Source organism: Cygnus atratus, chromosome Z (genome assembly GCF_013377495.2).
Source record: "Cygnus atratus isolate AKBS03 ecotype Queensland, Australia chromosome Z, CAtr_DNAZoo_HiC_assembly, whole genome shotgun sequence".
Lineage (NCBI taxonomy): Eukaryota > Metazoa > Chordata > Aves > Anseriformes > Anatidae > Cygnus > Cygnus atratus.
In genome coordinates this window covers 77,642,861-77,666,941 of record NC_066396.1, presented here as the reverse complement: position 1 = coordinate 77,666,941, position 24,081 = coordinate 77,642,861, and the positions used below count along the sequence as shown (strand labels likewise).

The 24,081-nt window shown below is 36.8% G+C and overlaps 1 protein-coding gene across 4 annotated transcripts in view; it reads right to left on the bottom strand.

Annotated features, from left to right (window-relative positions):
- XRCC4 (X-ray repair cross complementing 4) overlaps positions 1-24,081 on the bottom strand; it is a 187,763-nt gene that overhangs the window by 161,749 nt on the left and 1,933 nt on the right. For 2 of the 4 annotated variants that reach the window (XM_035563200.2, XM_050716477.1), the window contains exons 2-3: positions 8,826-8,975; positions 1,621-1,808 (exon numbers count right to left, since the gene is read on the bottom strand). In XM_035563200.2, coding sequence (XP_035419093.1) covers positions 1,621-1,808; positions 8,826-8,964 — 327 coding nt within the window. In that variant the 5' untranslated portion in view covers positions 8,965-8,975. Of the gene's footprint in view, positions 1-1,620; positions 1,809-6,684; positions 6,792-8,825; positions 8,976-23,510; positions 23,606-24,081 lie in introns of those variants that run through there. The other 2 variants (XM_050716478.1, XM_050716479.1) reach the window with 2 other exon arrangements.

Sequence of the window (24,081 nt, the reverse complement as noted above, 5' to 3'; positions counted from 1 at the left end):
ATTGAAATACTATCACCTAATTTTTGGCACTTTACTCAAGAGCCAAATTGTGCTTGAAGTTTCCTAAACTGTGTGAGCTTACAATGAAGCAACCTTTTAAGAAGCCTAACTTCACTCAACTTAATCTCTCTATCTCCACTTGGCAAAGCAAAGCAAAGGCACTGATGTTGGCTTCTGAAGCACTTAAGTGAGTAGCTACAGATTAGGTAGTATGAATGGCCCTCAATTTACAATAAACTTTTTCTCATCGTTTTCAGGCTTGTATCTAATTCCCATACTGGATTCTTTATCAATTTCCAAGTTACAGAAGAAGGCATTTCTACCCTCGCTTCAATGGAATCATCCCAGATAAGGTAGTTCCTTTGGTTTTGGTTCCTTTTTTTTTGTTGTTGTTGTTACAAGTCAGTCTCTTAGTTTCTTAAAACCTGAAACCTGAAAAAATTAACCAAAGGAAGAGCAAGGCATGCCTCACTGGTTTGAAATAGTAACTTTTTAAACAAAGTAGGTAGGATAATCCTTAGACACTTTGCTTCTGGGAATGAATGAATGAATGCTGAATTTTTTTCCATGGAATTACAGACACAGCCTAAATCATTCCTACTCTTCTCTATCTGCAACCTTGATTCCATTCTCTGCCCACAGTTTTCTTCCGTATAAGCAGTGCTGATGAAACTGATTCCAGAACTATGCCCTGAGCCTGAACTTGATCAGTGCATTCATCCTACCAGAGCACTGCTATTGCTCCTTAAACCCAAATTCTTTCACTGATGTGGTTGAGAAGTCAGCCATCCCAGCACAACTGAAGCAGTGACAAACCTTGGTTACAGCATAGGATTAAATTCTGGAGAAAAATAGAGTAGGTGCAAGCAGGATTTCCTTAGATTAGCTTCTTCCCCAGAAAAGCTTCAACACCAAACCACAACTTGAAACAGCCAATGGTGTCTAAAGACAAAGACAATACTACTTTGTTTCATGCTTTAAGAGTCCTTTCCTCTGCAGCCAAGAAACCAACATGAAACTGCATTCCCACTTGTGATTTGATGTAGTTCTAAGCGGGAAATCATTTTAGGATTAGCTTTCAAAATATTTAAAATAATAGAAAAACTTATTTTTAAAATATGTTTTCACATTCAAAAGTAATCTTAAGCTTTTATTTTTTTTAATTTATTTTCAATTTAGTATAGGCAAAAAGGAGAAAGAAACAAGCAAAGTAGAAATACACTGGAGGTCAGAATTTGAATAGCGAAGCATGCTTCCCAAGTTAGTAGTTAAAAACAAAGTTACAGCTTTTGGAACTTATCAGTTTAACGATAAATTGAAGCCAAAATCTAGTCATACCCTGCTTACACGCACACTCAAAAACTTAAATAAGTTTGAGAAGTAATACTCTTATTCAGTAGCATTTCAGATGCAGTACCACAGAAATAGTTCTGTTGATAGGCTTTGACAGGAACTACATTCTTGTTTCCAATTTGACCCATAGAGAAGCTCACCATATTTATTCAATCTGAAATGTGTCAGAATTCTATTTGACTTTAAAGAACCTAATAAAATATAGAAATGTATCAAGAAGGTCCTTCTCATAGTTTAACAATGATTTAAGCATTTAAATGTACTTACTGAGCCATCTTTCAGATTTCTTTCATAGGAGAAGTGACACACTGCATTTTCTTCATCTCTTGAAATAGCAAAGTTGTATTTACCAGCTGATTCTTCTCCAAGTATCAATGCTTTCTTCAGTTCTTCAACATACTTTTCTCTATTCATTTCCATGTCAGAAGCCTCCCTAGAAATTTCAGCTTCAGACACTATAACAAAGAACATTTTTAAGAAATAAATATTCATGTGTGAGCATATACATACATTTATATACATACACAGACATGCTCACAAACGTTAAGGGACAGGCAAATATTAGTCTATTCCTTCCTTGACGTGTATCAGTATGTGCCATACACTAATGAAAATGCAGCAGGAATAATGTTTTTTCCCATAAGGTCTGTGCCTTTTTCTCCTGTCTGAAAATGGTTTATTACCATTACTCCACAATTTCGCTTAGAGTTATTTAGAATAATATTAACCTTACAATAGAAAAAAAAAAGCATAACGTTACAGCTATGATTTATTGTACCCTCTTAGTTTTCTTTGAAACTGTGTAACCTAAACTCTAAAATGCAGTAGGTAGGCAACTGTCTCCTCACATATTCTTAATCTACATTCCCAAACTTGTAACTCAACCTTAAAACAAAATAAATTGTCAATTTACAAAGGGAAGATAGACCTAGAGGCAGGTGAATCTATGCTGTACTTACTGTTTAAACACAAGGCCCACTAAATGGGGGATGTGTCTCTACTTTCTATTAGATTTGGTCTATTAAGAAAATTTTATTCCATTCTTTTGAAAACAAAGAACATTTGAATTTGCAGCAGAATAGACCAATTATAGACATACTGTCCTTAAGAACCATGATTGCCTTTCCCATCAGCTTCTGATTGTATGTTTATTTCTTCCTAAATCTTCTTTCCATTAACCCTTAAACTGAAAATGCAGCTCACCAAGACTCATCTTCTCTCCACTGGAGTAACAAGAAACAGTTCTTAATTTTACCACCTAAGTCCTTGGTTATTTTCCTTCCTTTTTATTTCATTCTACGGTTTCCTCAATACTTTTAGAGATCCATATGTTAATTTGAATAAATAACCTTTGTGTCACAGTGCAGTTTCCTGAACTGCACAAACTCTAAGTAAGAGAAATATGTCCATCATGTAATGCATACTTCACTGTATAGCCTATTGATACAGTATTTTAGATTCTTTCCTTGATTCACAGCACTGTTTCCTTCCTTTCTGACCAATCTTCCAAGGAAGACTGCTCTAGATTGTCCTTTATCCTTACTTGCTCTTAGACATTTTTAGCATTTGCCGAGCATTTGAAAGAGCAAGATATGAAAAAGGAAATTAGTTTGTAACAGCCTGAAAACAAAAACACTTCCTTCACACAACTGCAAATGACTTAAAAAATGTACCCTACTTAAAAACCTATTAATAACATTATTTCTTCTTTATAAAAATGCCTTTGACAATAACTTCATAGTGAGGCATAAACCTGCACATATATTGAAACTGTCCTGATGGAAACAGAGCAGCATTTCAAGAAAAAATAAACCTGTTTAAATTGCCTCATTTTTCTTCTGTTTTCATCTAGACACAGTAGTTAACCTCATACTACAAAGAAAGCACTACTTATCAAATCTACCCATCATTAAAAGTACAGCAGAGGGGTAAAGGTATAACTATTTGCTGTGAAGTTATATCCTGAAATGCTTCAGGATTTCTTAATTCTGCATCTTCGGTAATTTTAACTTAGATCCAGAATCACAGAGAGGCTGAAGTTAGGAGTGACCTCTGGAGATTGTCTAGTCCAATCTGCTCAAAGTATGATCAGCTTTAGAAGCTGCTCAGGACCACGTCCAGTTGCATATTGAATATCTCCAAGAACTGACACTCCTCATCTTCTCCGGGCAAGCTATTCTGGTGCTTGGTCACCACCCTATGGTAAAAAAAGTTTCAATTTCTGGTATTTTAATTTGTGCCCATTGCCTCCTATGTTGTCACTGGACAACACTGAGAAGAGCCTGACTGTCATCTTTACTGCTTCCCTTCTGGTACTGATACATGTAAGATCCCCCTGAACCTTTTCTTTTCCAGGCTGCACAGTCCCAGCTCTCTCAATTTCTACACTAATGCAGGCTCTAGTCCTTCAGCCATCTTGATGGACCTTCACTGGATTCAATTCAGTAAGTTCCATGTTTTTCTTGTACTGGGAAGCCCAGAACTGGTCACAGCATCACGTCTCCCCAGCGCTGAGCAAAAAGGAAGGACAACTGCCCTTGACATTTTCCCTCATTTTCCTTTTGCTGCTGATAGACAGAAGAAGCACTAGATAAACCTGTAGAAACATTCTCCTCTCCAAAGTCATATCCCGTAGGATTCTTTTAAAGAGATCCTAAAACAGGTCAAAGTCTGCTTTTCTGAACTCTAGGGTCGTGAGCCTGCCTTTTACTGTTTACTCTCCTCAGGATCTTGAACACCGCCATCTAATAATCACTGCAGCCAAAGGCCACCCTTAACTTTTGAGGCCTTTTTTTCCTTTTTTTTTTTTTGGGGGGGGGGGGGGGCAGGGAGTGGGAGGGAAGAGGGGTTGGGAAGACAAAGAAGGGGATTTTTTTTTTCTTTTTTATTAAATAACATGTTAAAATATACTACAGCATTACCAATTAGGAAGATCATCTATTCACAAACACATCAACTATTTGTGCACACACAAAAAAAGAACTACTACCTTACTAATTAACTTAAGTGATTACTGTATGTCAGTAAAACCAGATAAGGCAGGTCAGACACTAATGTACCAGTCTACTACTCTGTAAGACACAGGCTAACAGCTATGGAAAAAAGGTGGCAAAAGACAGCATACTAATGTCACCACTGCAAAGAAATAAACAGCTGACACAAGGACAAAGTACTCCCATCTGTGGAAAATCTAAGCCTGGAGATACACTCAGTTAAAGTGATAAATTAGCACCAGAATCAAAATGAGCTATACCTTAGGCAGTTTTCCCTAAGCAGATTCAAACGTGTTAGACCCTTTAAAAGCTAAAAGCAAAAGCATGCAGGGGGAACTGAACTGCTTTGGAGTTGTTTGTAACAAAGATAAATAAATATTGGAATTAGGCTCAATAAATATGAGCAAGTCGGTCTTTCTTACAGTCAGATGTGAAGTATGCCACAACCATGCCAGTCCGAAGTTTGCCACAAAGTTCCCCATGAACTGTAACCACACAATGCCTGAGGTTGAGTATTCTTTCCCTCTTTTTTCTTTTTCTTTTAAAGAGAAAATTGCAAACCTGTCACACTCAAAGTGAAGGCCTGAACATGGCATTTTACCAGATCTCCAACAATACACTAAGAACAGTACAGGAGTATTTTGGAGCATGCATTAAGAAAAGAACAGAAATAAATTAACCTCATAACCAGCATTCCTAGATTAGAGAAGATGTTTCCACCATTACATTTTAAGTTGCACTATTTATATCAGAGGTTGGGAAAAACAGGTTAGGATGCAGTGGGGTATATTATAACTGTATATCCCTAGAGATCTGTAAATTCAAAATACGTGCTCTTCCCAAAAGAATGCTTCCTGAAATAGAAATTATATTTGTTGTTTGTTACAGCAAATGTAATAGACAATCATACATAGATGTTTTTGTATACAGCCTAATACTGATGATCCTTTGGGCACTGAAATACATAATAAAATATAAACAATTGAATATTTAGCTTATTATCATCATTTGAAGAACATGATATTACTTATTCTACCATTATATTTTTCAAATTTGTTTCCGTAGTCTAAAAAGATAAATTCAAGCAGAGCGAAGAGGACTGCAGCTGACTTTGTGCTAAGTTAAAGTTTAAATACCTTTATGACAGGGAATATGAGAGAAAAGGCAGTGGGGAGGCAGAAGAGAGAAAAAAAAGGTAACTATATATTTTTTTAACCCCCACAGCATGGGCAACTCAACCATCTTTTTTTCTAATGTGGAATCCCTTCCTGATTCATGAGGAGAGAGGAGCTAAGACAGAGGGCCACATTCTGCCAGCTGGTACTTGTCCTACAAACTGGTCTTTGAGTGAGACTCTGCTTTGTAAACGTTTAGCTCCAATGCCACATCACAGCCTCCCTGCTGGTGCACCAAATATGTGTGCAGCTGGCACAAGGGGACAGGAACAAGAGAGAAGCCAGCATACAGCACTGCAAACATGGAGAGACCTACAAACAAGCCACTGTGAAGTCAAAACCAGCTGTGTATCAATCCTCACACATTAAGACTGACAGATAGGAACTTCGGAACAGGACTTGGTACCATCACATACATGTGTGGCTGCCAAAGCTGAAGCAGTAAATTTGCCCTCACCACTGCACTTGTTATCAGTTCTGCCCTACCTGATTCTAAGCCAAGCCAATCATATTCAAACTCAGGAACAAGTCTAAACTCTTTTTGGATCTAGTAGAGAAAGCATTTTGTAAATTTTTTAAAATATACTTTAAGCATGAAACAAATGTCATTAGAAAAGATTACAACAATTGCCTGCTGCATCTCATCTTTTAAAACTGAAAGCAACACTTTTTAATGTTCATATAAAAATGATACGGTACAATTACTAACACGTAAAAAAATAAGCCTGCAAGACAGTGAAGAATTGGGTCTACAGTGTTGGTCAACATTTACCCTGTAAGGCTAACAATCCACTACAAATAGCAAGGGCAGAGTGGGAGAGAAAGGCAAGAAATTTAACACCAAAACATTTCTGTTTTGCTTGAAGCTACAGCCACCAATCATTTCCTACTCCTTATTAACTAGCTTATTTCTTTTAACGGACACTAGACATTGTTAAGGTAGAAAAGGCCACTAGTATGTCATTATTTCTCTTAAAGCAGAAATAGCACAAACAGAAACGTGGTATCCCTTGCATTATGAGGGTGAGGAGAGGCAGAAAAAATAAGTTGGAAATCCATGAGAACACAAGTGTTTGCCTAGAACAATTATATTAACACGGAGAAAAATTAGACAAACTTTTAATGAAAACAAGAAAGGCACCAAAAAACAGACATACTAGTACATTGTAATAGAGCACTTGGATTTTTTTTCCTCTTGCTTTGCCTCTGTATTCCTTTTGCATGCTGTGTATTCCTTTCTTTTACAAAATTAGCAGAAAAACAAATCAATCTGTAGGAAAACATGAAATTTATAAATGTATATATCTGCAGTTCTTTAACACAATACTGAGTGAATATATTAGATCATACTGCATATTTGTGTGCTTCTCCTCCCCTCAAGATTTTACTTCGTTTTGTTTTTCAAATCAGACTCCCAAAGCTTTTCATCATCACATTAAATATACAAAAACCATAAAAGACAACTCCATCAGCAACTCTCATTCACTTCCTGGTAGGTCTTGCCAAGTAAAATAATCCACAGCATGAGAAATCCAAAAGGGATTTCCCCCAGCAAGAATTTCCTGACCACTGCCTTTTCTCCTTTCAGATTTTGAAGCTGGTATCTAGGCAGTCTCAAACATGATGTAATAACTAAGAAAAAGTTATCAAAAGCAATGGTGAGAGTATGAAGAGACAGATCTCTGCAGCAGATGCACAAGAATTTCAATTCCCAATGAAATTACTAGAAAGACTACAAATTTTATATGAATTCCTGAGAAATGGATCAGATTCTTGCAAAAGAAATAATAGCCCTCTCCTTTGGATGAGTACCCAATGCTAATGTTAAACTGTTTTTCTTTCCCCTTTGTTTAAGTGTGAGGTCATCTTGCTTTCACTGGTCCTCCATTCTGGAAAATTATCATCCAGCAATTCTGCCAGATGCAGGAAATTTACGAAATGAGAACTGTGTACATACTTTTTCTACACTTTTCCTGTTAAAGTAACACTAGGTCTCACTTACAGAAATAACAGATTTTAAGAATTAGCTTTTTGTGAATTTTAAGGTGTTTATTTTGAAGTTAAAAACTTCCTTTGATACAAGAACAACCACAAAAGCTTTTAAAAAGAAATACTGGAATACTCAGTTAAATATTTATCAACGTTAACACCTTTTCTATTATTTTGAAAACATATACTTTGACTATCTGATTGTGAAATCAAAAAACAAAAACTTTCACATCAGACTACAGGGAGCCAGTATTTGAATATATGTATTTGGCTTATGCAGGAACCACTAATTTATAGAATGTTTTATTTACAGAATGTTCTAAATAGGAAAAGGAATGTGAAAGAGCAGATTTTATACATGCACACAAACACTAACTTAGCCTGGTTTCCTAGGTTTGAAAGAAAAAATAAAAGAAAGTTGTATTCAACGGAAAGCTACTGAATGATTAAGGTTCCTACAATACACAAGACAACAGACAAAGCACTATAAAATGGCTGCCCTATTTGAAATTTTGGCTTAAGTAAGTACCAGGGAGAAACAACTTCTGGGCAGCGAAAAGGAAGGAAGTTATCTGTTCTTATAATTTAGAAAAAGAATCAGGCAAATGTTTTTGCCTGTATTACACCGTAAAATATATCGTTCTTTCCTCCCTCTGAAACATTTCTGCTGCTGAGAGAAGTGCTTTGGACCAAGTATCTGACATCTAAAGTAACACACAAATCTGTCCTTCTTTCATGAGGCATGAATGAGACAAACATGCATATATGAAAAAAAACACTTTATTATTCAGATTTCTGCATGGGAAAAAAATGCCACAGGCTAGGTTTTTTTCTAGTAATTTATCCCCAGGGGAAAAATAAATCTTGTCCCCTATTTTTCTCAAGAATTCACATGAGCACAAAGTACAACTACCTTTCATTATTAATATCTTATTAAATTTTTTTTAAAAATTGCAATTAAATGTTTCATGAACTACAATGTGCAAATACTACTTGCATTAACCATTGTTCAAGGATCTGAAGAACACACATATGGTACTGCAATATCACGGCAAGAAAACTAGCAAGCAAGAACAAAATATTGCATAGCTGTATGCTAATGAATTAGTATTACTTTAGACATACAAAGTTTCGAGATTTCAAAGATATCTGAACACATCCCAGAAAATCATGAATCTACCCCCTCCATCAGTGAGGAGAGGTAATATTAATAAGATCTTTTTGCTGCAAGTTGTGGGTCACAGTCTAAAAACTACTTAAAAATTGTAATGAAGAACAGTAACACTTTAAAACACTTTTTTCTTTCCATTATTACCTGTCCCGGTCCATGCACATTCACCATCAGTAAGTATTATACCAAAGCCAGTGCCTAAATCTTTTTCCCATGATACTTGTAGAAAATACACTGCTTCTGGATCAGAAACTGGATGGATTCTGTTCAAAGTTTTCTCCATTTCCCAGTCACCTGTTTTGGAAATAAAATAATTTTGTTATAATCATTAACTTATTTTCAGAGATGCTTAGCAGTTTTATGTAACCAGCTTTGAAGAAGAAGAAAGGTACAAGCATACTCAGAATGGTATTTCACTTTGTCACACAAATTCAGTTTTTTAGATAACAGATGATATTTCCAAATAGAAAAGTGGATTAAAATAATTAAGGTTTAAATAACAGTGCCAACAATCAAATATATTTGAATAGTCCCCAATTATGAAACCATGTGTCAGCCAGGAAGCTGGGGAATATAAAGTTGTCATACACAAGCACCTCCTCATGTTACCTCACTGTTTACTATCACCCAACACACAGCACATGGAATATAATTAAAAACTATCATGATGCAGCTGAAAGACTGTCACTTGCAAGAATGCTACTCAGCTCCACGGCAAAGCATCTACTGCAGTAAATGCCAGCAACAACCAAAGAAATTATATTCAAAAACAGATGCTGCACAGAAATAAGTTTATGATGCTATAGTAAATTATTTTTTTTTTCCTCAATATCAAAGCAACTGCACAACCTGGAGCTGACATAAAACCTTCCAAAGAAGGACATATATTTATACGTATCCCAATCCAACAATAATGAATGCCATGGTACTCAAGGTCTTTATGACTGCATTTGGCAATTGCTCCATAGAATAATGAAGAAACAGCCAATTCTAAAGTTAAAGTTGACTCATAATATTTTCATCGAGAATGCTTCATGCTGTCCAGTACTTGAAGAGGTTTATTGGCGCTATTAAATTGTACGGGGCTTTAAAAAAAACAGAAGGAAGTGAATGAAAAAGTACATGCTTATTCACACACACACAAGCATGTATTGATATGAGTAAGAAAAATGTAACTGAGGCACTTAAACCACATGCAGAGTACACCTGCTCGGGCAGGTGTACGGTATTAAAAGCTCTATCTAGTTTTCCATCTGACATGTAGCAGTAAGTAATCAAGATCAGCCTCAGTTCAGGCCCTGAGGGGACACTATTCTTAAAGCAGTACTGGTGAGGAGCTCCTGGCTTACAGATATTGAGGCAAATCCAGATGCAGATTGAACTACCACTAGCCTCCCAAAAAGTTGGTATTTTCATGTCAGGAGCAGCAGCTTTAACTGCAGTTGCCTGCAGTGTCTGACCTCTGCTCAGCTACATTTAGAAATGCCTTTCTCTTGTCCAGACAGTGCACAGAATTCAAAAGCTCCAAAATACACGAATATATGACTTGTTTTTCAAGCATAAAGCTTGATTAGCAGTTAGATAACAACTACGTTGTAACAATAAATGTTTATTACAAATATCAACAAGGTTAATGCAATAACAAATTAGCTACTTCTGATGGCTAATTAAACCACAGTACAGGTCAACTTAGACTAATGAATCACATTTCTAATCAATGAAAGGATCATCAGGCAAGGTGTCTGCTGTAAATTCCAGGATGAATTTTGGTTAAACAAGTCACTAGGTTTTTCTAGCACTATGGACGACACATTACATTTTCATCATTAATTTAACAAAGAATTAACTTCATTTTTCAGCTTAAAACTTTAGTTTAACTTCAGTTCAGAATGTATTCCAAAAGAGTTTAGAATTAAAAAGACAAAGTAGGAGTAGGAGATAGATCATGTACGCATAGAGCTAGGCATCATAAACTCTCTCCAACAACAGCAAGAGAGATGACTTTACTATTTACATCCATAAAACAGCACCATTCATACTACTACAGATGCCATACTGAGTTTGTATTCACAGAAAGAGTGCCAGAAACTAAAGGGTTACTTAATTTTTCAATATTGCTTTTAAGCCCAAAAAATATATATTCTATTTCTAACACTGGTCATTTCTGAAAGCGTACAGTACATCTCTGCAGCTGTAAACAAGAACAGAAAATGGTATATATGGGGCACAGAAGCCTGGAACAAGGCCTTTTAAATTACTGTTTATGGAATGAAAATCATTTTAAAGATTTGTAGTGCACCAATTGCCTGAGTATGGGTCAATAAAGAATACACGACAAGAAGCACAAGTAAGGTGCATAGTATATTTATGCATACAGACGTGTACTCTCCTTTGCCCGCCAAATTCCCTTTCCCTTTTTTCCTTGTTCTGGAATGATACTGAGTCTCTTATAAAATATTTTGATAAAAATCCCTCTCCAAAAGACACTCCTTATAAAAACACTTTAATTGCTTGTTAATTAAAAGCTGTGAAACAGTTGCATGCAACCCAGAGAGACAACATACAACTTACTAATGCAAATATATAGCTTAACAGGGAGTTTGTGTGTTGCATTTGATTCTTATCACAAAGCAGAGCAGCATTCAGTGAAAACCACCTGCACCAGACGCTTTTTTTTTCCTTTCCTGTTTGTAACAGAAAGCGAAGAGAGCTGGATTTTCTATTTATATGATGATAAAGAGGATGAAGTGCCAGTCCTCAGTGAGAAAACGTGAAGTAAAGAGTTGCTCATTAAAAAGAATTTTTATTGTTTTAGATGCTCTAACAAGGTCTCCAAGGCCTGAAACAAAACCCATAATAATATGCTTCCCACGCATCCATCTTCACGTGCTAGTATTTCACATGAGCAGTATGGAACAGCTAGGAATGAGATCTTTTTTAGACATCATTCTTAAGAGAGCTGTTACCAAAGTAAGGGATGAGTACATTAGCAGAACTGAGAAAGCTTCCACGTTATTTGTCTACCTGTGGCACAACACTAAAATAAAAACCAACGTGCTGAGGACATGCAGTGCAGAAGACTGCTCTGCATTTTAAAAACTAAATGCAAAGTACAGTTGACAAGCTTTCCCACATTTTGTTGTGCATCTTTGAACAAAGAAGTTTACAAGCAAGCATAAAACAAAAATATTACCCTTTTCTCCCAGCTTTCAACTCCTCCATTGTGCTCACTGACCATCTGAGATGTGCATTGGCTATGTTTAGAGGCTGCCTTACAAAGCGGCGCTCAGTCTTGCTTATGATCTCCAAGCACTCAACTCTTCGAACTCATCAGCAAAAGCGTAAGGAATTCTTGGCAGTTTACACTGGTTATTTACTCCTCTCCAGAAGGAGCAAATGTTCATAAACAGTAGTCTGACCAACATGGCATACACAAACATCATTGCAAACAAAAATATTGTACCTTACTACCTATTTTTGAAAAAAAGGTTTGTTAAAAAAAGGCAAAAAGACCTCTTCCCCAAATATCCTTAAAACATAACTCATAACTCCTCCATAGTGTATGGTGTAGTGTGGAGTAAACCAATAAATCACAAACAGCTAAAGTGTGAGCAAAAAAATAGCTAAGGACTTTTCTAACCAACCAGCAGTGAAAAACTACCACTAATGAAAGGAAAAAAAGAGAGAGAAAGGAAATCAAAGCACCTTCTTTATTCACCTACTACAAGCTGAAAGCATGCATCTCACCCACCCTAAAGGCAACGCTGAGTAACAAACGTACAATAGTGTATTACTGAAATATGTACGGCAGGGGAAGGAATTGGGACATCCTTCTCGGATCCCTGAAGTCAGCTACATGTTCATGGGATTCACAAGCCGTTTTGTTCAATGCCTTTAAAAGAGATATATTCCTCTATATGTCAAGAACTGAAGTAAATTAAAATACCCTCTTTCTAAGACATCACCCTCCCATCTTCATCTGCCCTCTTACTATATTCTCTCATCTTCTCATCAGCCTTCAATATGTCAAGTACATGACTCTTCACAGATCAAGGACTTGTTTGTAAAAGGTGCCCATGTCCCTGCTGGAGTTTCTGCACCAGGGTGTCCCTTGCGGTGAACGCTGAGGGGTACAAGACGAGCAAACTTGAAGAAGATTCTCCTACTCACTGTCCCCAAATTAATACTCAGAAAAAAAAAAAACACCATGTTGTAAACATTTGGCTGCCAATCAGCACCCTCAAGGAATGCAAAAGAAAGCACACCTTCAAGAACTCCAACTAAATCTACCTTTATTTTGTCATTTCCATGGGAGAAGATATTGTATATACACAAACTGGAGGCTACTATAGGATCAAGGCTGAACCAGGTGATGTCTCCCATTGTTACTGTAGACATTATCTTCCAAACCCTAAATGTAGATTGTAGAAATAATTAAAGACGAAAAGTAATTTCAAACTGATATCCAGATGTTTTTAAAAAATTATTTAATATGATAATTCGTTGTCCTAACCACTACACATGCAAAATTCAAAGAGACTGTCCGACATGTGCTTACCTAAGAATTTACCATTATACATTGAAAATGCAGTACCAGTAAAAATGCTATTTGTCTTTTTTTTTTTTTTTTTTAAAGGAATGCCAAAATATTCCTCTGTTTTGGCTATTGTCTCAAATGAACTACACATACAACTGGAGAATAAACACGACAAAACATATCACAGCTGTTTGAGATGCTCTGGGCCAGATACTCATCCAGGACACAGTAACTGTGGATGTACTGACAATGGAGTCTGAAAAATCCACCCCAACCTGGAAACCGACCTTCCACAGAAGTTGGTCACACAAGCTTGCAGAAGCTGCTACTGCTTTTTCAGACTTTACCAACACCTCTACCAAGTTATATTTTTCAGTATGACAGACAGCCAGAATACAAAGATGGATGAGGGAGAATTGAAACTCTAAAGTTTCACTATCACATCTTTGCCAGGAAAGGTAGGGACATAGATACAAATTCCATTAATGCTCAAAACTGTTAAAACAGCCACCTGAATTTTGGGCACTCTCACTGTTCAACAGTCCAGTTGCTACTGAAGCTTATCAAAAACCACTGAATAAAAAACAGACTACTTTTATAGCTATCCATCAACTTAAATTACTGAATTCAGGAACACATTATAGCACTCTAAAAAGCACCTAGGAGTCAATTAGAACAGAGAAGTACCTTGGAGTGCCTTTCAAGATTCAGCAATACTGTCTATGTAGGCTCTTTCCAATTGAACATCTCAATAAAATGAGAGCAGTCAGTACTTCTTTCCTCCCTTGCTTACTATAAAGAAAAGCTTCAGAGAAACTGATTGATTAGGGCCATAAGAAAGCCAGTATTTTCCTTCTTAAGGGCACAGTAGGTCACACTACATATCAGCACCTCGACATGTCAGAGCCAAGGATCTGAGACAAGCTTGCAGGTGGGAACAGCAGAGTCCCGCCCCAAATTAGTAAATCAGAGGCTTTATTGAGGCCTTCGAACAGTTGAGGATTGAGCTATTTATCTTTAGCACTTTGTCCCTTCGGTCTTTGGCTTCCAATGATCTATATTAGTCAATGTTTCTTTCTAAGGAGAAATCAGCTGTTGGCTGGTTTGCAATTGACTGGAGCCTACTCTCCGAACAAATAGAGTACACAGTTGCTTCTGAATAAACAAGACACTTTTAAAATTGGTTTACAAAGAATTTTATATGTTGTTTTGGATAGCACTAGGCATAGACTAAAAGCCAAATCTTTTAGGCTGCTCCAACACAGCATCATTGATAATATGAACTTCAGCACTTTATTTTTCCTCCATGCAGACTAATGGCTTTTCTTCAAATTGCTTCAGCTGCAGGTGTTTCAAACTTTAGCAGCTATGCATGGAAGGCTACTTACAGATCAGAAAGAGCTACTATATCTTTCTAATGGAGCAATTAACTTAAGTGCTTTCTTGTTGAGAAAAATAGGTTGCTATCTACACTGACTTCAGAATAGAAGACCAGCACAAATAGCACACTGCTATTAAGTCTATAATTCGATCCTTTCTTCCATTGGCTTGACCACAACATACACTAGAAATCTGAACGGAATAATCAGAAGAAAGTGCATGGTTAACCTAGTCAGAGAACAGGTACTATTCATGAAACATTGTCTGTATTTGTAAGTGGATTAGTTGAGTTTTAAAGCAGTCAGAAAAAAACCTAAGATTACCTTTAAAGAATAAACCTAGTTATTACCACATTTCCTAGCTGAAGGCAATAAGATAATGTCTGTATTTATGAATATTTCTAGAGATATATTTCATACAGTTGATTTTCTTTCATGTTAATTTAAAATTCCATTAACTCCAATGCTTCAAGAGGAAGAGTATTAAAATATCTGACAAAAACCTTAGTTAATCTAAGATTTACTATCCACCTAATAAGGACTTCCTCTTTTTTCTTTTCAGAGGAACATGTCTGGGCCAAGAAGCATAAAAAAAAGAACACAGCAAACTTCCTATCACATCTCACAATGAGCCTCCCGTTCTCCTGGCCGCAATATTTGTTTGACACTGCAGAAAGGTTCAATAGTAAATCTTCAGCTGCATCTTAAAGATACCTTTGTAGACCAAAAAAGATAAAAATTTTGAAAGAGCTCTATTTCTAATGAATTTTAGCAGGCTAACATATTTTTACATGACATGTAACATAAATTGTTTCTAGTTGTTCCTTTGTTTAACCTTGTTACACAAGGTTCACAATTTTGTCAATAATGTATCTTTGTTGTGCAGAAAAAAGAAATGAATAAAAAATTGGCACTGGATATAAAGAAGCAACTGAATGACTTAGTAACTTCAGGAAGATGGGTTAATGGCCCATCTTAAAAATGCAGTGCTACATGACTTTTGATTAAGAGACTGACTTCAAGAAAGCTGCAATCAGTATTTGGTCCTCAAAGGACCCAAGTGCAGAAGCAAAACTCACATGGCTAACATTTGCACTGCTTGTTTCCCACTGTTTTGTGGCAGCCACAGAAGTATTGGAAACATGCACATACTTATTGTACAACTGTCAAAAAAAAAGCAGCTTTTTAGCTTGTCAGACTCTGTAGGCCAATAGGATATGCAAGATTTGCCACAAAAGATCTGGATCTATGATAAGGAACAACCCTTGTCAGACTTATTTACTACAGTCACCAGTTGAAAAATGAGGAGAAACAGAAGGAAGCAGACAGTCAACAACCTTTATAGTAGGAATCTTACTAACATGCTTTGATCTTAATTGTAGCCTGGAGGCAAAGCCCACCCTGGTGTTTTTCATCCCCTTGAAGTCTCAGACCTAACCTACTACCAACTCCAGGCTTCCAGGCTTGCCAAGCTCACTTGTAAGCATCTGTATTAGGAGGCAGTTTAAGCTACAAGGTTAAAAAAAAAAAAAAAAAAGGCCTTAATATATTAAAATAAATACCCAAGTGGGAAACTATACTAGCAATAATGGAAAAACTTGATATATTTCCAAAAAGTGCGAACCTTTCTTTTTCACACTTCTCCAGGAATGCTTCCAAACCCCATGCTTGGAATGATTTGACTGCATGCACACCGTCAAGTTCTAACTTTCCAAAATTCATATCTGAAAAATCCTAGAGTTTTTAAATAAATCACGATATACTAACTGAATGTTACCAAGATATCACATAAAATAAAAAAAAAAAAGATAATAAAACTCAATCACACAACTGAAAACTTTATCAGTGAGAAAGCTAATTTTAGTACTAAGTTACTAAAGAGCATGTGCAGAACCGAGCAAGGATCAAAGAACAAGACCAGACCAGATTCAAGTGGGATGGAGAGTCAGCAGGCATGCCCAAGAGACCCAGACTCCCCACTTCTGTTGCCTCTGGGAGATGCAACTTCAAAAAATATTTATTGACTTAGTTTGGCAGAAGGTCAGCCTGGCTCTCTGAGGCCCTGCTATAGCCAATGGTGGCATGGAGCCATACCTACTTAGCCTAAGACTGTGGATTTCAAGGAATGGCAATTTATTAAGAAAGAAAATTTGCTTTCTCCAAAAAAATAAAAATAATAAATGTATGTAACAATTCCCTCATAATCTGAAAAGAAAGCATTAAAAACTTTACATTTTGAAGATAAAAATAGAAAAAGGAAAAAAATCTGTACATGTTTACCACATGTAACTTTTCAGCCTGCAGATAATACAGTATATGATCAGCAACAGCAGAGAGCCAGGAATTCCTGGCATCTTAGTCACATTTCCAAAACCATCTCTGCAGTTTTCAGTAACTTATTATCCATTTGAGAACACTGAAGCTGAAGGGAAAAAAAAAATAGACAAGCATGTTTTATCCACCCTTCGCCTATCTAAAAATACTCGGATACATGTGTCTTTTTGATGTATGTTTGGATACCCTGGAAGACTGGTTGAGGTATCATCTGTTTCCCAAAACACTGCCTTCTCTTGGATTAAGAATTACCAGGATATTCAAGACAGCAAACAAATCTGTCCTACAGACTTCCTTTGTTTTATATTCTTAGTCCCCATATACACCTTCTATTATGATCTCACTCAGTCTGACATGTTTCTGTAAATCTTTGACTTGGTATCACTCAGCAATCAATTTCACTAAATGGTCTTACAATATTATTTTATTTTTTTTTTAATTTGAAATAAAGCTAAATTAATTCAGTGCTGTTGAATCCACAACTGTTCCACAGGCAGGCATAACAAATCCCAGTCAAGGAAAAATGAAGCAAAGAAATCAGCATCAGCCACATACTGATGCATATATTTCTATATCTGAGTGGGCTTTCTGAAGAGCTTGGGAAAAACTGAGCGAGGAACCTAGAAAAACAAGTTTGGCCAAATGTAGCCACTTCAGGTATAAATATGAAGGCTTACATATACTCTTCTCCCCCCAATGCTTTCCAAAGAGATGGATTATTTTAATTTCACGTCTCTGTCACATTAGTAATAAAAAATAGGCCTAGACTCCAAATTGCTTTATCTTGCTAAACACTTTCTTAACAGATTCTCTTTGAAGAAAATTCCTGTTACCCTGTCTTCACTTAACAGGAGCTTTATTATGTTTTTCTTTCCATTTTCTATTTATCAACTGGAATAGGCCACATTGATCTCCTTGAAAACAAAAAGCTCACACCACTTCAGTTTATTAATTTAAACATTATAATTCATTTTTTTTCACGTAGTCCCCACATAAAAATAATTCACAGGACATTTCCAATGAACTTTCAATGCACTTAAATTTCAATTCTGCATCTCTTTGTTCAGCCATAGTAATCTCTTTGCATTGAAAATGAATGCCATTTGTGACAGATTAGGTTAAGTAACCAAGAGTTGAAGATGAGGCAGAGACATCAATCCATATGGAACATTAATTTCAGCTGGTTCCACAGATAGGCACAGGTTCACCTTCGGTTCTTTAATCTGCTTTGAATGCCAAGTCATGAGATTTAACATATCAGTAATGCATCGGACACCGTCCCCCACACACAGATCCTTCAAGAGGCAAAAAAGCACAGAGAAAAGCATGGCACCTGGTTAACTTAGGTTTTGTGATGATGCACACTGGACAAACCAAAACGGGAGGGAAACACCAATCCATACTAAGAACTGAAAGGCCAGTATTTTAGCAAGGAAGGTGTCAGTGTACAAGTCCTGTAACGTCAGAAGTCTGAGCTAATGAGCAGCATTCTTTAAATTAATAAATAAATAAAGATACCGCCACTAAATTGACAGCAAATTCAGTGGCCATTGACTCTAACTTAAAAAAAAAAAAATCACTCAAACCAATCAGCACATATTCTGTCATCATTAAGTCTACAAACTGCATTTAGAAAGGAACAAAGACAAAATTTCATAACAAGAGTCAGCTAAAAGTCCTATGAATAAAAATATGAAGCTTTTTAGGAGACACCTACTCATTGTCTATCTAGGTAGTTTTCTTGACACTTTCATATAGTGAGTTTTTTTTTCTTAACATTGGCCAGACAAAAAAAATAAAAGTCTCTGAAAATTAAACCCACGACACTTGATGCCAGGCAGGGGGTCTACTTAAGGAAGACAGCTCTTCAATATTAGTTTCCCTTCACAACTAGTACAGAATACTAGCTTGCATTGGAGTGAAAAAGAATTTGCAGACTAATATGAGGACACAGCAGGGACACACCAGTGGAAAAATGCCACTGGGACTTGAACAGAGAAAGAACTTAGGCACTTACTAAGAAAATATAGCACAAAAGTGCTTTGATATTCCACCAGTTAAATACAGTTTTTAGGTTTTAATGTGTAAATTATTACAAGGCAAATATGTGGTGCATCAGTGTCTAGGACCCAAAACTGTTGTTTTATGACAGTAAGTCATTGCATTGCCATATAAATTAAATGAATTCTTATGGAATGATGACAAAAGTTATTGGGAATAAAAATTAAAGCAGAAAATACTTTAAAATTAAGACTCAGTTAAGTTTAGGCTTCACTGCATGTTGGGTCACACTTCACCTTCCATTGCTGGGCTTTCTGGTTCCCAACTGCAAAAGGTAAACAGGACCGCTATGGCACAGCAGTATCCTAAATGAAACAGTGAACAAATACAATAAATCTAAACTCATGTCCATACACCAGCATGTAAAAACCCAGCCCTCTGCACAGAAGAGTTAATTCTCAACAACTGCAACAGACTGTTGCAGTACATTTTGAGATATAGTACCCCCACTGCATTTTCTCCCCTTTCATACAGTCATTTGTTTTGCATCGTCAACTACCGAAGTAACAATATGAACATTGAATTTAGAGTATATACTAAAAAAATCCCTCTGAGAAAATACATCTATTTTTAGGACAGTTAAAGATAATAAATTCCTAGCACAGACAAGAATGACTGTAAATTGCAAAGCACCATTTTCAGCTATATACTTCCCTGATTAAGTCAGGAGGAAAAAAACTTCTGATAGTGCTTTCAGAAGCTATGAAAGGTAGGCCAAGTAATACCTGCTGCTATGACACACACAGGAGTGCTAACTTCTTGTCTCCTATTTCAAAAAATAATTATCCTCTGCGATACCAATGCCTACCTTTTACTGAAATTAACATTTCTGTCCAACCTCTGTAATGCCTATGGCCACTGTGTGCTGTAGTCTGACTTAATTCTAGCATTAGGTTTCACAGCTGGTGAAATTTAATGTAAGCCCACACAATACAGTTTGCTGCCTCCAACTACTATCTAAGCTTCCCTCATCTGCTCAGTCAACACAAATCTCTCCTGAGGTTTTTGTGAAGTTTCCACCATAAGCTTGACACAGCTGACTGCATTTGGAAAGCCCCATGGACCCTCTTTCCTGTCCAGCTACTGTGCTGAAAAGGGTGGCCTCTAAGATCCTTTTGTAGACCTGCAAACAAACAATCCCTTTCATAATCATTTGACTCATCTGTAAAAACAAATGCAGCCTGTGATAGGATATATAGCCCCACTCTTCCTCTAATGGCGTTAATTTTTCCATCCCAAGATAGCAAGTAATTTGGCTGATCTCTAGATCAAGAACACAAATGTTCTCAGTCTCTGCACTCTTAAAATCACATAAGATTAGTATCTTTTTTTTTTTTAAACTCATTTTACAATCTCTGCTCTGTCTGTCTGCTCTGTTGGAGGACACCTTTTCCCACAAGGCCAGCCTCAATACTCACCTAAAAGTTTGCAAAGCAGATGTAGAATGGTTCTTATTATTCCAATAATTTTCCAGACTCTGTAGATTTGGTGGTACTTAATCATATAATCTTTTATGGCATTACTATTATGTCTCAGGAGAGAGGAACATCAGAGGTGCTTGGCTAGGCACACACATAATGAAAACATTTTTTCAACTTGGAACTTTTCCTGTAAAATATGCCATTTAAGTTGATCAGATTTGACACTTAGATTAGCAAATGAGAGCAATTTGTTTAGAAATTCTCTTCTAAATTTTATCTTGATTTCAGAGAACACCAGTCCTTCGTTACTACATTGATACCAGATTTCCATACTAATTACCTTCACATTCACAGGGGCCTTCCACCACCTCTCCTCTTTCCATCTCATTAACAGGAGGTAGGGCTAACACCCTAAGACTAACGCCCGCAAAGACACCCTGATGACAACCTGTAGGAGGTGAAGGACGCCATTTCTGAACCTAGGAAATGGGATGCAGCTCTAGTCAGTGGATGGACCACAGAAGAATAGTAAGGCAGGCCCTATTTTTGTTGCAGAAATTTTAATTTAATGTTTAGAAATAATATTTTAGAGTAACTTTCTAAATTGTATTCTAGCTTTTTCACTGAGTGATGCTAGTTCAGATCATAATTTAAGGTGAATGCACATTATTTTACATTCTACATGTCCTAGAAGCAAGAAATACAAACTGCTCTGCCAGATATAACAGAGAAGAAATCACAGCTGTATCCTATTAACCTTAATGATAAATAACAGTTTGAGACCTTGCAAATCTCACCCTAAACTCCTTGTGACTCCACCTACTCTTTAAGGGCATGTGGTGCTTTTTCATTTGGGGTTCCTGAGCTATAAACGCCCTGAAAACATTCTTCACTTACTCTTACCTCCTAAGCAAGAAGAGATAAGGATTAAAGTTTCTCATCCACAAGAGGCACCAAAAGATAAAAAGCACATCAGAAATAGGCATTGAGACCAAACAGTAAGTGACCCTGGGAGGTTCAATGCACGCACATGAGCATGTATCACACAATGCTGGGAAGCCATGCGCCATTTCAAATGATCTTGCCCGCAGTAAAATGGAAGTCTGTTAGTCAAAACGGACCACCAGAAGCCATCTAGCATTCCTGAAAACTTTCTAGCAAGACAAAACACCAGCAGCACTAACACTGGGATTGGCTATATCAGACGGGGGGCTAAGGTACCTCTGCCAGAGGCACAGTGTAACTGTGCCATGCCATGACACCAGTTTGTTAAAAAAGCTACAGTACCTTGCTAAGTTGCACAGTAACCCTGACACTAGCTCATCAGTTGTATGCAACTACATTTTCTTCTTTTTTCTTTGTAAATAATACATAATGCAAAAGCTTTGTTTTGTGAGATATATACAATGAAGCAAATACACTGATTTTAGTCCAGGTAAGTGTTTGAAATCAACAGAATTCAAATGCTGAGGCATTTTGGAAACCCTTCCTGTGGCTTTGTCTAAGATAAGTGTTTACAATCTGACCCCCTAGGTTTAGTTCTTAAATATGACAGTAATAGATATATTAGAATCATCTTATTGGTCCAAGACGCTGTTGTTCTGGTCACTTCACTCTGTGTCCTTATGTGCCTCTAATGCCACTGCCTCATATAACCAATCATTCTAAAACTCTGTGTGACAGCAGACAAAAATGTTGTGTATATGAAGTAAAAGGAAAATGCTTTCCCTCTTCAATGGGCCTAACGTAGGTACTACCTTCCTATCCAGCTGAACGCATCCCACAGTATAAATGCAGCACCCATTAAACCCATGTGAAGTACAGCATAATCACTGGCATAGTCTTTTCTCACAACTGTTTGAGGCTCCAGTCAGCTCCTGTGAAACAACGGCCTACACAATTCACAGAATTCTATCATACTGATGGAAGATGGCAATCCATGTCAAATCTGTCACAAAAGCAGAAATTTTAGGGTATAAGAATTCGCATTGTTATATGAACATTCCTTATCATACATTTCCTGATACAGTACTGTTTATAACACATGTGGTTACAATACTAGGTTCAAGCACTCTTCCCAAGCATCTCTGCTGCGAAGTCTGAGCGCTTATTCTGTCTCAGAGAACATGGAAGCTACAAACATCTTACAGCTCTTGTGGTTAATCCTACCACAGAGCATACAGCATGCACCTTCACAAGGCAACAGTGGAATGTAGGAGAAGTAGAGAAATAGAAGCTGTACATTTAGGTGTTTTTTTTTTTTTTTCCTAAATGATATTAGCGGACAAAATACCATGTTCCAGTGCCCTTGCCAGTGTGGTGTTTTCCTATGCTTGCCTGAATAATGCACATCCCTTGTGTTTCTCCACCTCCTTATTTCAGTGTGAAAGCTAAACAAATTCATAGCTGTTGTGACTAGGCAAATAAGGTTTTATGCATTCATGCTTGTATTTGGAGACACCAGGAACAACAGAAGTAGACATGATGTAAAACCTAAAAATAAAAGCATTACCAGCTTTTATCAGTACATTCCAACTAGCACATCCCGGGAAAAAAGTGCATCTTATCTGCAAATGGCTTTCTTACATACATGTGCACATTTGTTATGCACATATACTTGTTTGTTTACACAGATGTACCTGTCATGCCAGTCAGCTGCCTGTGATATTTTTTAAACCACCTTCCATCCTCCTACTTATGAAAACTAAAACAAGAGATGCTGAAAACCCAGCCTCCCACATGCACGTTGACATTGTTTAGTTAGAACTCAGCCTGCATTTGAAGACAACCCACAAGCTTAATTTCTGAAGCCACCTTTTGTATGTTTCAAAATACACACTAATTCCTTGGTAGGCCTGGTTGATTAAACACTCAACTGAACAGTAGGCAACCTCTTCATTGACAAATCACACTACTAAAATACTTCCTAAGGTGCACAGCCAACACCTTTAAACCTCCTTAAAAAAAAAAAAAAAAAAAAAAACAGAAAACAAGTATTCATTGCATGGCTTTATTTACCCATTTGAATATTGTTAGATCAATATAATTGTTTAAACTTCTGATTCATTTTGACGTTTCAGCAGACAAGAATACATACCCAGTCAATTCCTGTACACAGCATCAGCCCTGCCATCTCAGCCACTTGTAGTTGATTTTCCATGAAAATATATTGATTAGGAGAAAATATACAAGGGAAACTAGAGGACAGACATTAGAAATCATATCCTATATTTCAGCCAATACCCTATATATGCTACAGCTGCATCCCAAAAGACACTGCCATGCTTGATACTCTATCCTTCTAAAGATACCAGCAAGGCTCCCACAAGGGGATCATTAATGATCAAATGGCATTTTTCCCACAAGAGCAAAATATGCAGCTGAAAGCATGCAATCAATGAAAAATCTTCTTCAAATAGCTCAGACTGTTGGAGTCTTCACTTGAAAATGAAATTGGTAGGGTAAATAAAAAGCATTTTTACAAAAATCTGTAATGGAGTTCATATGTGAGTTTGTAGTAAACTAGCAAAGTAGGTAACATTACATAAAAATTATCATAAGGAGCACACTTGCAAAGAGAACTACTGAGCAAGGGAAAGCTAGCTGGCTACCTAGAAGCAGGCCTGACTACACCATAATCAACACCTGACTGTTGCTGTCACCTCTAC